Genomic DNA, 15333 nt, shown 5'->3' with positions numbered 1-15333 from the left:
TCCGTGTGGCAGATGGAGAAGTAGATGGTTGCAAGGAAGTGACTCTGTCGCTTCAAGAGCTTGCAGCCTTGCACAAGATCTGGTGACGTCTCCAGAACGGAGCGATGGGTGATGCATCGTGGCTGCAGGAGACCGCAGAGGTCTCAGAAATCAGGCCGCGTCCAGCAGGTCCCGTCCTCATGTCCTCCACTGAAGAAAACATAAAGTAAAAGAGATGCAAAATTTGAAAAAGAAAGAGGGGGAATGGAAAACACCTTTTTAAGAGACCTGGCGGATACTTTATCACTAACAGCCCAGGTGTCCCGGTTGTTCCAGGTGTGTTTGCGCTGCGGTCGGCTGATCTGTAAAATGGCTGCTTGACCTTTTCAGCACTGAGCTCAACAGCTGTTGGGTTTCTCCTCGGTCAGCTGCTGGCCTCCTTCTCCGCTGCCTCCGCTTCGGTTTTGTCTTTCTTCTCTCTCCCCCCCCCCCCCCCTAGTCTCTCTGCCCAAGTGTTTCCTTCTCTTGAGTCAGTCGGAGAAAAAAAAAAAATCTGTTTTCCTGCACAAAAGTAGCACGTGTCATCGTGGCGCCCATGACGCCGACGATCAGCGAGAGAATGCTGACACGTGCAGAAGAGTTTCGCTTTTTCAGGTCTCATTTGCTGGGAGTAAGCCGATCAGAAAGCGGCGCCACAAAATACGCCAAAACAAGGAACGTCGGCTGGGCAGAACTGAAAGCTGTGCATGGGTGACACAAAGTGAGACGCCAAATGGACTGAATGCAAAATGTCCCCAAAAGTCACGCAAGACCGTCGCAACTATAACACAAAGCCAAACTAACTTTTATGGAGCAGTAGTGAAGCGCTAAATCGGCTGAAATTAGATGGAGTTAAATCAATACAAAAATCAATACAGAAATTTGCTGAAACTGGTTCAAATTAGTTGTGAAATTTACCACAGCCAGAAGTTAGCCACAAAGCCGGCCTCAATGAAGCAACGAGTTTAGAAGTGAGAAGCCAAAATGTGCCAAATTGGATGCAACATTTTCTTAAGATTAGCACAAATTTAGCCAGAAAATTTGCACATTGGAAATAGTACATGAAATGAGCTGAAATTAGGCAGAATAACAGAAAACGATGGCCTAAAATGAGATTTCAAGTCAGCAAAAATAAGACAGTCAGTGAGTCAAGATGCCAAACTGGGCCAAATTAGATATGAGATATGACTCAGAGTGACGGAGTGGCAGAGATGGGTGAAATTAGACCCAAAATTCACGCAAAATTATAAATAAAATGTATTTATATAATGTGTTTAAATTAGACAAGACATTGACACGTGATCGTCCAAAATGAGGCAATAAATCGGACCGAATTGGTGCAGAGCCGGCAGAAGTGAGACTCGAGACGAGCTGAAACGAGGCGCAGATTTAAAAAGAAACGAGGCACAAAGCGGGCCTGAAAGGGAGGCGGAGAGTCGGCTGAAGCCAGATGGCAAACTGGACCAAATTAGACACAAATTTCAGAACCAGGTTCTGAGCTGGCGGAGGTCAGTCGCCACAGTAGAAAAAAAAAACAACCAGAAAGAGCCACAGGGTTTGGATAAGTGAGTTTTTTTTTTTTTTCCAGCTGAGTGCTGGACGTCTACAGGCGTCTGTTTCCAGAAAAACACGAAGCTGGACAGGAAGGGACTGATGGGGAGGAGTTTCAGGACGGGCTTTCCTGGAATTTGAGGCCGCTTTAATTTGACTGCGGCTTTCGCTCTCAGCTGTCTTTTTTTTATTTTTATGACAGCATCGAATATGATTTAAGGAATAATTGCATAAAAACATTCATGATCCCGTACATAAATGTACTTTACTGTAGCGTTTGTGTGTCCTGGCGTAAACATGGCCGCCGTGGACGTGCTGCTCAACACTTCACAGTAAAACACGCCACGTCTCTCAGCTTTATGAATCTCTTATGTCCTTTTTACCTCTCCCCCTTCATCATTGCTCCGTCTGCTTGTCACGGGTGGGGGGAAGCATAACATCTCCATCCTCTTGTTTCTATGGCAACACAGCAGAGAGCAAAGGAGCTACAAGGAGCAGGAGCCTCCTTCATCCCTCCTTTATGAAACGGAGTAAGAGGGATAAAAAAAAGGGAGGACTGGGAGCGAAAACCAGTTGCACGGAGAAGGAAGAGAGGAGGAAGAGAGGATGAGGAGGGGAGGCGGAGGTGGAGGGGGGTCGGCGCCTGCTCTGGTACAGGATGTTGTATCTATGGTAACCTCGGCTGGTTATCAGAAAATTGAAGTCCCTTCTGTTCGTTCTGCTCTGCCTTTTCAGAGACACGGTGCCGTTTATCTCCCCCTCCCTCCTTCAGCACTCCGGTTCATATTCCGCTCTTCGTCTATTCGTCTTTTCATCTCTTCACCGAGTCGTAATGCTGCGGAAACAAAAAAAAAACACAACGCAACGCGACTTGGCCGCTGGCGGACGGAAAGCCCGCGGCTCACGTTTACTCTTCCACAGAAAGCCAGCGTCTCTCCTGAACCAATATTTGCCGTCAACGTCGTCTGTGATGAAAACCCTGCATGTGTGGCGTGGCCGTGGGGGGGGGGGGGGGGGGACAGGGAAGAGCCAGCTGTCTGTCAGCCGCAGAGGGAGGTGCACACGAAGGAAGAGCATGTTTGTTCTTCAGCGGCGGGAGGAGGAGGGCGGCAGGGAGCTGCCTGTTTGCTCTATGGAGCGAGGGATGGATGCAATTAAAGGAGAGAAGCACCTGCCCGCTGGACTCGGCCGCAGAGGGACGCCGGGCGGCTCTCATGTGACTCTGGGCCCGAGCCGGCTGCAGGTTCTGGTTGTTGTGTTCCTGGAAAGTTAATCCGAGAAACTTCTGCTGGGGTTTGAGGATGGGCAACGCTTTGCTGCTCAGTTCTCTCTAAGCTCCAGTGGGTGGAGGCAGATGAGCGTTCACACTGAGCCTGGTTCTGGTTCTGCTGGAGGTTCTCCTCTCTATTAAAGGGGAGTTTTCCTCTCCACTGTCGCTTCATGCATGCTCAGTATGAGGGATTGCTGCAAAGCCATCAACAATGCAGACGACTGTCCACTGTGGCTCTACGCTCTTTCAGGAGGAGTGAATGCTGCTTGGAGAGACTTGATGCAACCTGCTGGGTTTCCTTAGAGAGGAAACTTTCTGACCAACCTGGAGGATCTGATGGAGTCTGACTTTGGAAAGTGACTTGAGATCACATGTTTCATAAATTGGCGCTATATAAATAAAGTTTAATTGAATTGAATGCATCATGATGCGAAGTTGGAGTGGTTCCCCTCTGAGCTGCGGCCGAGCTGCAGATGAACCTCGCCAATCTAAAGACGTGACTGAAGGACACGTTTTCAGACTCTTAATAAAACCCTGTGGCTGGGTTCAGTTTGGTCAATTACTGTTTAGTTTTCATTCACAGCTCGTTTTCTAGCTCTGCCAGAGCTAGAAAACAGAAAATAGCAACAGTTTCCCCTCTTTCCAATCATGGTATGTTGTTGGGCTGGACAATATTTCAATAACGATATAAATTGATCGATAAACGTATATCGATCATACAAAAAAAGTCAATAAAAAGTTCAATAGAATAACAGTTTTCCTTCCTTTTGCATTCTAGCCATGTAGGTTAATATTACAGTCATTACATCCTCCCAACCAATCACAACGCAGACCCAGGAAGCTCCGCCCCCTTCAAAGAGTTCAGAGAGAATGCGTTCTTTTTTCTTTTTTTTAAAAACTTGCAGTTTTGGTAAAAAGTTGGTTGAATAAAGGGTTGAGTTTGAATTCAGTGTTTGTGTCTCTATCTAAAAATAGGTCGCTAAGCAACAGCATAAAATGGACAGGGCTGCACTTAAAATATATGTTTTCAATTTGTTCATAATTATCTTTCTCGATCAATATGATTTCTATTTTATCGATAGGCTTTTATCTATATCGTCCAGCCCTAGTGTGTCGGTAGAAGCAGAGCCCTGTTTGCCGCTGGCCCAGCCGTACCTTTAGATTTCTGTGTTTCCAGGTCTTACACCTTAAAGGCCAAACTGAAGGGGCTTTAATGTCCATCGATCCATCGTCTTTACCCTCTTATCTGTGTAGGGAAGTGGGGGGTGGAGGGGCAAAAACAAACGTTTACGTTCACATTTTATTTTTACTGTGGGAGGAAGCTGGAGTACCCAGAGAGAACGCATTCATTCACAGGGAGAAAATGTTAAAGACCCCGGGCCTCGTCTCCACCGCGCCGACCAGAGTTTAATTTCAAAATAAAAGCAAGAGATGCTCTTTAACATAAAGGTGCGGCTCCGTCATGGCCGAGATATTGCAAACAGTCTGGAAACGTCAGAGCGATGAAGCACGGTGGCCATTTTGACAACAGCTGCAGTGGCGGCGCTCAGAACTTCTCCTGATTTTAGGCTCTTTAGTTGTTCTTGCTGAAATTACGGCGTGCACAGTCAGCCTGTGGTTCCAGCCCCAAAAAAAAAAAAAAAGACTCCCAGTTTCACTCTGAGTCACAACATTAGGTCAGCGACGCCGTACGTCCTCCTCCGAGCTCACCTCACCGCTAAACGCTGTTCTGTTTATAACTTGTGTTATGGGAACTTGGTCAGTTGAATTTACAGTCAAACAACTCTCTCACATCAGCACTCCTTTAAAAAAAACAACAACACAATTGCATGTTGAGCAGAGGACGGCCGCTGCTGGTGTCAAATGTCTTTGAGTCAGCCTTCCTCGTCCCCAGAGACTTTATTCTGTCCTGTACCTGTCCATGCGTTACAGCCGCCGGCCTGTTGTGCAGGAAAGTGAAAAAGTAAAAGAAGAAGTAGATAATTGCCGAACGGCGGCGAAAGCTCCGGCAGATGACGTCTGCATCGGGGCTATTTGTGTGCACGTACAGATAATCTCCCCCCCTTAAACAATAATTGCTTCTAAATCACGCAGTGACGCTAATGTCTGCAGAATCAGCGGTGAAGCATTTACGGCCCTTTTTGTAGAGCTGCCTTTTTTAAACATTTCTGCGAATTTCCTCCCCTGGTTTAGGAGGTCGAGCCTGGTCTCCTCGTGGCTTTGTCGTGCTCTTATTGATGTTTTTGTCTGTTTGGGTCTCAGACATTTCTCTGTGGATGCTTCTGTTCCTGCGAGCGGAACCATTTGGAGACGAGCGCCGCCTGCTCCTCCTCCCTTCATCTGTGTGATAGTCGGCTTTTGTTAAATTACTTTAACCACGTTTTTATTTGCACCTAAAGTCATCTCTCTCTGAGTGGCATCACCGTGTGTACCGCCCACTGAGCTATATTATACACTGGAGTGCTGATTTTGCCGAAAAACTGAAGTCACTGGCCGCCATCTTGCTACTCCCTACTCTCACAGAATCCCATAGGATTTGGTTGCAACAACAAGCAGTTTTCTGGCTGAGTGAAAACGTTTCACAGGTAATTCTACAGTCAGTGGATGTAGTAACACTATCAACTACTAGGAAATTAGGTGCTAAAATATTTTATACGTTATTCATATTTTATATATATATATATATATATATATATATATATATTTAAATAAATAAAATGCTAAATATTTCAGCACATGACTTTCTCATTACTTGATAGTTTAAGAACATAACATAAAAGTATATGGTATTTGACATTTTAAAAGTTTTAAGCCCCCCCTGAACATGAGAAAATCCTTGTTATTCGATGCTGTAGCGCACATATTCCATAGTTACTGGGGGAAAATAGGGAGTACCAATATGGCGGCTGGTGGCTTCACAGCGACTCGTTCTAACAGCGGGCGATTAGCACTCCAGTGTATAATATAGCTCAGTGGTACCGCCGGTGATGCCGCCCCAGAGCGAGGTATCCATAGGTTAGTTTGCTGAGCTCGGCTCAGGAGAAGTTTCTTTTTGTCTTTCCAGCTGACCGGCAGGAAAAACAAAACCCGCCTTCCTCCTCTGGCTCTGTTCCAGCAGACATCATGTACTGTAAGCAGCGTACAGGCTGACGTTCTCTTCTTTTCTCCTCGCCCGCAGCCCACCGGCTACATGGAGACCACTTTGTCCTACAGCTCCATAGAGGACCTGCAGCTGCTCTCCTGGGACAACGCTCCCAAGTACTGCGTCCAGCTCAGCATCCCCGGGGGCACCATCCTGCTGCAGGTGATTCACACTCATCAGAGTAATAAAGATCAGGCGTGTTTACGCAGAAACAACAGAACCTAACGGGAGTCTGCCAAGCTGTAAGTCCATAGGAGGCCTTCATTTAAAAAAATATAAATAATTGATTAAAAATAAAATAAAAAGTAGGAATCCAAACCAACAGACCCCCTTCAGTACCTGATTAATCACATGAGTTTTCAGCGCACACAGACCTTAAGTCGATTTATTACAACGAGGGAGGCTGTCTATAACAGGAAAGCAGAATAGAAATGTCCTTTATTGTCTCTCAGTCAGTAATGGCAAGTTTAAAACTCAAGAAAGAAAACTGTGCAGTTTTCAAGAAAGTTAGAAAACGAAACAACTGGCATTTTTTTAAAAGTTTGAAGACGTTTCGCTTCCCATCCAGAAAACTGGGTGGGAAGCGAAACGTCTTCAAACTTTTGAAAAAAGTCCAGTTGTTTTTTTTTTACTTTTTTGGGATGATGATGACCTGGATGACTGAGAATCTTCACCAGCTTACTGAGCACTTGTTAAAATAGCATTAGATTTTAAGAAATGTGCAGCTAAGATGACAAAAAATGTATGCATGTATATCGTGCATAAACTAATACCAACAGACTATTGACAATATATTTAAAAAGAAACAGCTAGGATGTAAACAACTTATTGTGTTTTTATGGGAGCAGTGATGGTTATAAAGTCTATCAGCAGCTGGGAGGAAGGATCTGTGATAATGCTCCTTTGTGCACCAATGATGCAGCAGTCATCATTGGTGCACATTTTAGGAATATTTGCTTTAAGAAATACAAAACATAAAACAACATAAAACCTGGAACTCCAGTCAGTGACAAATGCTGTAATCATAGACTGTAATATGTAATGAAATATCGGAAATGTCGTATCACCATTATTGAATAAATTGCCCCTCATCTAGCAACCCCAGCCGTGCAGAGCCTAACCCGTCACCTAGCAACCCAATCAAGGTAATACTGTAACATAGAAAAATTCAACACATGACTTTTATATCAAATCTTACATTCAAAATAAATAAATCACATACACAACTTGAAGACATGCCAAAAAAAACTACATATGATTCCCTTATATTTAACTGTAGCTGAAAGGCAACTGATAGTTAGCATGATGCTAATTTGCATTGCAAATCCCATAGGCACGCTAGCGCTATTAGCATCTTATTTTTTTCTCAGATTCTTATGACCTAAAACAAGCAAAATGCCTCCTAGAAGTCTGTTACACAAACTGACATTTTATAAAAACCTAACACCCAAAAACAGTTGTTTCAAGGAAGTTAAGAATATATAACAGGATAGTTTTAACGCTGCAGAAACATGGCTTTCAACGATAAGCTACTTGCACTCAGAACTTGTTGCTGCGTCCTTGCTGGTTGTGCAGGAGCCAGCTCCACTACTTCAGCTTCTGAGTCAGAGTCACGGTCAAAGACGTACTGTTGTACCATTGTGCAAATGTTTGCAGCCATTTTCACGTGTATAAAATACGGGTGTAAACATTGAGTTGGCTAAAGCTTATTTGCATAACCATATAAACAGCTCGTTCTGAATGGACCTCAAAGCAGGCGAAACTGGGGAAATCTCATTATATGAAAATGATTTTGTGCAAAAAATGTAATGAACATGTTTAGTATAGCCCATAGAAGTTTTAAAAGGAAGCATAATACATCACCCTTAATGCAGTGCTATTGAAATTCAAAATAAAACTTGTGTCGAGCATGTCACATGACACACGGGGACAGGAAACTGCAGCAGCCAACACGCTCTCTCTTTCTCTGTGAACATCACCGTTAAGGATGCTAAAATGCCCAAAATGCTGGGCCAAATCCACATGCATTAGTTTAAAAAAAATAATAATAATGTGCTGGGTCATTAATACTAGGATTGGTGTGTGGAAATCCGACCTTGCAAAATCCAGTTGCATTTCCTTGTTGGGGTTGCAACATAATCACAGACATTTAACTTTTAAGATGGTAGCAATTTAAAAAATGCTGTAATTGTGGTCATTTCTATTCAAAATGGGGCTACTGCTGCTGAAACCTTTTGACTCTGAAACAATTTGTCTCCTGGGGACTCGGTGTTCAAAGGTTTCAGAACTATACGGGTTTTAAGTTTGTTCACCAATCGTAAAAAAAGAGACAAAGACAAGTAAAAACTGTGGAGAGACATGGGGTGAACTCAGATTTTACGTAAAAAAAAAAAAAAAAAAAACAAGTGTAAGCCTGAGAGACACTGGGTGACTTCCAGGAGACGAGGGGACAATCTCAATGAGATATGGGATGAGAAAGGTTATGACCTCGAAGAGACCCAGGACATCCTTGAAAAGTGCTCCTGCTAATAAGAGAGGCTCCTTCACTGCCCATTTTTTAAAACTCGCTTTAAAACCCACTATTATTCTTTGGCTTTTACCACTAGTGAGTCTTAGTTTTCCTTTAAAATTGCGTTTAAAGCATAAACATAAAAGCGTTTTCATGCATTGTCTTTTTATCTTTTAGTTTTTTAATGGTTGTATTTTAGCTTGTAGCAATGTGCAGCACTTTGTTTCAGCTGTTGACTGTTTTTAAGCGCTTTATAAATAAAGATATGGTGTGCATGATAGTATGGTATGAAAAGACGGAAGACTGCAACGAGAAATGGACTTGTTGCAGAGACGAATAACAATCCAAGAGAGACTTGGGACAACCTCAATGAGGCACTGGACCACTAAGGCAAGCCAGGATAATCTCAGAGACATTTGATGACCTTAAACCAGGGGTGTCAAACTCCAGCCTATCAGGCCCGGTGTCCTGCAATTCTTAAATGTGTCCCCGGTCCAACAAACCTGAGTCAAATATTCAGGTGATTAGCAGGACTCTGGAGAACTTGACTGCATCCTGAGGAGCTAATTCAGCCATTTGATTCAGGCGTGTTGGACCAGGGACACCAAAAGTTGCAGGACACCGGCCCTTCTTCGAGGACTGGACTTTGACACCGCTGCCTTTTAAAGAATGTGGAAAAGCTGCAGAAACAAAGGGAAACCTCAGTGAGACACTTGATAAACACAGGGACAAACTGGGACATTAAAGGGATGCGGGTCCGCTTCAAACAGATGTGGGAAGAGCTCAAAGTGACGCCATGAGACAACCGATGAGACAACTTTTGACCTCAAAGAGTCGTGGGGGTGAACCTCAATGAGGTAGTAAGTTGGCAGAGAAACAGGGTGTGAGATCTGGGACAACCTCAAGGACATGATGGCAAACCTCAAAGAGACATGGGAGACATCTACGATATACTGGACCACAATAGAAGGTTTAAGACCTTAAAGAAAGACCAGACAACCAGAAAGACATAAATCAAGCCCGTGGACACATAGGAGGACTTTAAAGACACGTGACGACGATAGACAAAAAAAAAAAAAAAACACTGAGCGTGGTTTGGACGAGGCGTTGGACGGACAACCTCAGAGAGAATCCTGGAAAACTTAAAGACACGACGGATGACTGCAGACATTTTGTTACAACTAGGGATATTAGATTAGATTAGATTCAACTTTATTGTCATTACACAGGTACAGGTACAAGGCAACGAAATGCAGTTTAGGTCTAACCAGAAGTGCAATAGCAGCAAGTGCAGGATAAACAATGGTTCCATAAGAACAGGACATGGATTATTACTGAATAAATAATGAGATGTATACTATTATAAACAGAATTTTACTGATAGATTTGTCCTATGAGTATAATATATAGATAACTAGTATTGTGAACTAGATTTACAGCTGAATTGTACTGAATATAATATACAGGTGGATATTACTATGAGTAGAGTTTTACAGATATGTATAATAGCATAATAAACAGATAATTATTATAACAGAGTTTACATGTACTATGAATATATGTACAGGTGGTTATTACTATAGGCAGAATTGTGAACATGATATACAGGTAGCTATTACTATAAAATAAATAAATAGAGTTTGGACAGAAGCTATTTAAATTAAAATGCAGTGGAAGGTAATTGCATATTACAGATAAAGTACGGTGTTGCAAATGTATATGTAGACAATTGTGAATAAACAGTGAGCAGTGCAACTCAATATGGATATCTATGGAGATAGATACGGAGCAAAAATAAAAGCTCCATATGTACAACATTTATCTCGACATGTTTCTCTTCTCATAAAGTTATTATAAAAAGACGTTTCTGAATCAAAGCTTTATCCCAAAAGTCTCACAGGCACATTTTTTTTAACAAACAGCTGTAGATTAATATGAGAAACTGCTGAAAAGTAACCTGCTGAAATACATAAAAGAATAATTGTAACGCAACATAAAGTAACGATAAAGTTTAATTTTATATGTATTTTTTTTTAAAAAAGACATAAGTTGCTCAGCCCTTGTTACAACTTTAAAGAGACTTTTAAATGACCTGAGGCAACAGGAAATACGGGAGACCTGGTGATCTTTCTGGGAGATATTACTTTTCTATGACATTACCTTCATAATTTAATCTTTTGTTCCCTCCTGCCTTTATATTAATCGTCTTTCTGTTTTGTTTTGTTTTTCTTTAGTTTTCCAGCTCGTCTTTAGCTGTATGTGGTATTTCCAGGTCGGGCCTGGAAGTGAGTCACGTTTCTTTAGATCCTGACTCGGTTTTTCCTCTCCAGGACTCGCTCTGCCTGTCCTGCCTCTGTGAAAACCACACACACACACACACACACACACACACACACACACACACACACACACACACACACACACACACACACGCTGCTGGACACACTGTTCCCACTCAGCCGTCTATAACATGGACCATTTCTTCCTCTAAACACACACCGCGCCCACGCTGCTCCTCGGACCTTTTTATTTTGACAGCGACCGGCTGACTTGAAGTCGCCAAACAACGACGCTGTTTTGCGGTGCAGTGAGCAGCACAGAGCAAAAAAAAAAAAAAAAAAGGCTGAAACCATTCCTTGTTTCGTCGCAGCAACGGTTCCGCTTTCCGCCGTGTCAAAGGCGATTGTAATTCAGAGACACCAGCGAGTTATTTACGGCTCGGCTGGCTGTGTAAACGTTGGCTTGTTTAAAGCAGGCGTGTCTGGGACCGAGGTGAAGCCTGAGAAGCTCGCAGGATCCTCCCTAAGCTGGCAGCGTTGAGTTTCGCCGCAGGTTATGAAACGTGCGGCTCATCCAGGTCTCGTCTGCTCTGGATGTGTTGCAGCTTTGTTTCGCACAGGAAGCTCACAGGAAACCCGCCGTCCTGTTTTAGAAGATGCGCTGACGTACAGTGCTGTTGCGTGGCGTTCATACGCGTTTGAACCTTTGCAGAGGTTGTCACGGCGCTGCTGCAGAATCCCGTCTGCGTTGCTGCGGTCTGTCGTGTGAGAACAGCAGCCTGTGGCTCCTTGGACCTTGATGAAATGATAATGAAACAAATTAGGGTTTTAAACGCAGACATAAAACATCTGCTGCAAGATATTGAAAGTAAAAGTACCAGAAATATGACTTTAGATCTGTTTTTATGCTGGAAACTATGTGCTTTTTGTACATTGTTCTTCTCTAATATTAACATCCTATAAACAAACAAAACTATACCTGTCCTCTTTTTGCAAAAATGTCTTGTTTTTCTTTATTTTAAAACGTAAAAAAAAAATAGAAATAAAATAGTGGTTCCTGGAAAAAAGATGACAAATCTCCTACTGTATGTTTGTCAAACTTGAAAGTTGTCTTTTTTTTTTTATATTCTGGTAACACTTGACGAGTTTTCATCAGCTGGTCCGATGGTAAAAATGGCTCTTTGAGTGCAAAAAGTTGCAGACCAACACAAAGTGGAGTTTAATTGTGAAGAAGAAAAATAAACAAAATTCATAAAAGTATGGCGTGCGTATAAGTATTCAGCCCCCCTGAGCGAATACTTTGCAAGATGCACACAGAGGCAGGAATATACGCACTTTGCTAAATAGTTATAGATGATCTGATCCGATAGAGAGTGCATGTGAACAACAATTTCTAATTTTCACACAGATTCTTCGCTTCATTTAGGTCTGGACTTTGACTAGGCCATTCTAAGACATTTTTATGCTTTGATCTAAACCCCTCCCTCTTTAGCTCTGGCTGTGATGAACCTCTGGGCCAGTCACAAGCCTTTTACGGCCTATAGCTGCCTTTCCTCCATGATCCTGTTTGTAGCTCCATCCATCTTCCCGGTCCTTGCTGAAGGGGACCCTCCCTCCAGCAGGATGCTGCAGCTTTCCTCTCACCACTTTTCCTATATAATAATAATAATAATTATTATTTGTATCTCTCTGACGTGAGGAGTGATGCTGCGGGCTTCCCCTCCTGCCCCCTAGAAAAGATCTGCTGTTGCTGAGCAGCTTCTTCTTTCTTATAATAATCCATCACTGAGTAAATTCAAACTTCCTCTCATCTCAAACAGAAGGAAGTTGATGTTTGTTGGGTTTTTCTGTCTTTTTCTTTTTTATTTATCGTCCTGCAGCGTTGTCTCGTCACAATTCAAACCCACATTCCACTAAAGTGTTTCTCATCAAATGGGTTTGATACATTTTGATGTTTTGTGAATAATAGCCCGGGCATCTGCTAGCCGTTCAAAGGCTTCATTTTGACACTTTCTGTGTAAATGTAAAAGTTTTGAGTGAGAACGTGCGCTTTGTCTCTGCAGGCTGCAAACAGCTACCTGAGGGACCAGTGGTTTCACTCCCTGCAGTGGAAGGTGAGCTTTCTCTATTGTCTTTAACTATTAATTCCCTCATTTCGTTAACGACCGCGGCTTCCTCGCGCCCGCCCGGCTAATCCAGGCAGAGGTTTCTGTTGTTGTCGCTCAGTTTGTCACGGATCTGACCCGCGGACCTGCCGACACCTGAGGCCTCAGAAGCCTCGCCCCGTCCACGCCGTCGCTTCCTGTGCTGTGAACTTATAGCCCTGACACACAAATGGGTCCGAAACGTGTGTCCGGAGGTTCAAACGTGATGGAAATGCACAAAATGTTAGACGAGACAGTACCAAGCTGTACAGTACCATTCACAGCTCCCAATGCAGCCCTGCTTTTCCTGCCTAGCGGTGGCGGTCATTGGTCAACGGATCTCCTCACATTTCTGATGGGGTTTCAGTCTTTCTCAAGTTGAATCTGTTAAAATCCCGCACAGTTTAACTTGCAGAAAATAAGATTTCTCAATAAAAAGAAGTATTTTCTCTGAAATATTTTCCATATAAAGCAAAAGATCTTCAGAAAGCCTGGAGAACTGCTTATTATACCCACTTTACCACTTTCCAGGGAAGCCCAGCTACCTGGATGGACATACAAAGGAAACAAACTCTGAGTCAAGAGTTTTTTTTTGGTCCACCTGAACTTCTAACAACGGCTCAAACAACAGACGTTGCTTCCCCCACTCAGAAGCCCGTTCCTGATTCAGGTGTTTCTCCTGCAGAAAAAGATCTACAAATACCGGAAAGTTCTGAACAACCCGAGCCGCTGGGACGTGGTGCTGAAGGAGATCCGAGCGCTGGTGGACATGGCTCTGACCTCTCCTCTGCAGGACGAATCCATCCACCAGGCCCCGCTGCACATCATCTCCACCCTGCTGGCAGAGGTAGGTCGCCTGCTCCTGCAGACGCGTGCATGCACGCATGGACGTGAGTGTAAGCAGGAATCATGCATGCACCTTTAATCCTGCATTATCTGCCGTTTCTGCATCAGTTCTTGTAGCATAAAATAATTGTACGTAGATTTTAGAGTGTAGACGTGTAGGAAGCTGCCGTTGGTACGCAAATCCCGTTTAGTTTCAACGTCGATCTGAATCTACACTCAGCCGTTGTTCCTTACCAAAATATCCGACTCCTCTGGACACCGGCGCCTCCGGGCCGTCCCGCGTCAGACCCTTCATCGTGTTTGCTCTGATGCCTCCGTCACTCCCTGAAAGGTGGAGGTTTTTTTTTTTTCTTTTTTTTTCCAGGGAGCGTGTTTGGACAGCATTGACGTGGCAGCGTGATGTGATGACAGGATCTTCTGTCCCAAACACGCTTCAATCAACCCAAGAGTTTCATCTCCACCATGAAACATTCCTGCACCGTCCTCCTTAGCTCGACTTTTGCGGGAATTGTGATGTTTGGAGAGTTGATTAAAGCTCAACAGGCTGGGGGAAAGAAAAGAACCTCGCTGTTTATAACGTTAGGACAAGGCGAGAGGTCAAACTCCAGGTTGGGCTCCAATTTGGGCTTTTTAATGCAAACTGCATTGAAACTGGATTATAAGACCTGCAGCCGGAATCATTTTAGGAATAATGTAGTTAGAATGGAGCAGCAGCAACTACGGCTCCTCCTGTTGACCGTCTTTTTATTTCTTTCTGTCTGCAGAACTCAAACCTGAGCGCTCAGGATCACGAGAACATCATCGTGGTGAGTTCGGGCTTCACAGTGTTTGCTGTAATTCTGAGTTTCCAGGCAAAAAAACCCCCCTCCAGCTTTCTTTTTGTTTTGCACTTTAACCTGGCAGATATTGATCCCTGTTGCATTTCTCGCTCCCTGCAGAGGGCTTGTGTTGTTTGTGCAGCTCACCTGACCAATGTGTGTGCTGGCTCCCGGCCCAGGTAAATAACAGATAGCATATGGAAATATTTATCTGCGTGTGCTCTTTTTTTTTTTTTGAAGGCGATCGCTCCTCTTTTGGAAAACAACCACCCACCGCCCGACCTTTGCGAGTTCTTCTGCAAGGTGAGACGAGCAGCAGCAGCGGCGCCGCTGAGCTTTTAGTGTGAGCATTTTCAGGTATTTAAAAAAAAAAAAAAAAAAAAACGTTTGACGTCTGCTTGCTCGTTGCAGCACTGCCGGGAGCGGCCGCGGTCGATGGTTGTGATCGAAGTGTTCACGCCCGTGGTCCAGAGAATCCTCAAACACAACATGGTGAGGGGCGGACCGCTCGGAAACACACACAAGCCCGGGAGACCCTCCATGAACTGGGGTTACAAAGTTTTTACGTTTCACTTAGCCTAACCCTGAAAACTTTTAATTCAATTTAAGTTTTATTTATAAGGCGCAGATTTACAACACACTTTACTAAGAAGTCACACTGCAAAAACGGATCTAAAAATAAGTAAAACGTTCTTAAAAGTTGTGTATTTGTCCTTGATTTGAGCCGGTAAATAAGATTAGCTGCCAATGGAATGA

At 43.6% G+C, this 15333-nt stretch overlaps 1 protein-coding gene across 1 annotated transcript in view; it reads left to right on the top strand.

Moving 5' to 3' along the window:
* Positions 1–15333, top strand: part of LOC105917504 (c-Maf inducing protein) — a 52183-nt gene that overhangs the window by 18557 nt on the left and 18293 nt on the right. The window contains exons 2-7 of the mRNA XM_012852319.3: positions 6018–6143; positions 12833–12883; positions 13599–13760; positions 14524–14565; positions 14818–14880; positions 14989–15069. Coding sequence (XP_012707773.2) covers positions 6018–6143; positions 12833–12883; positions 13599–13760; positions 14524–14565; positions 14818–14880; positions 14989–15069 — 525 coding nt within the window. The remainder of the gene's footprint in view (positions 1–6017; positions 6144–12832; positions 12884–13598; positions 13761–14523; positions 14566–14817; positions 14881–14988; positions 15070–15333) is intronic.

This window comes from Fundulus heteroclitus, chromosome 2, assembly GCF_011125445.2.
Source record: "Fundulus heteroclitus isolate FHET01 chromosome 2, MU-UCD_Fhet_4.1, whole genome shotgun sequence".
Taxonomy (NCBI): domain Eukaryota; kingdom Metazoa; phylum Chordata; class Actinopteri; order Cyprinodontiformes; family Fundulidae; genus Fundulus; species Fundulus heteroclitus.
Note: the sequence above shows the minus strand (reverse complement) of the source record. Positions and strands in the feature narration are given on the sequence as shown.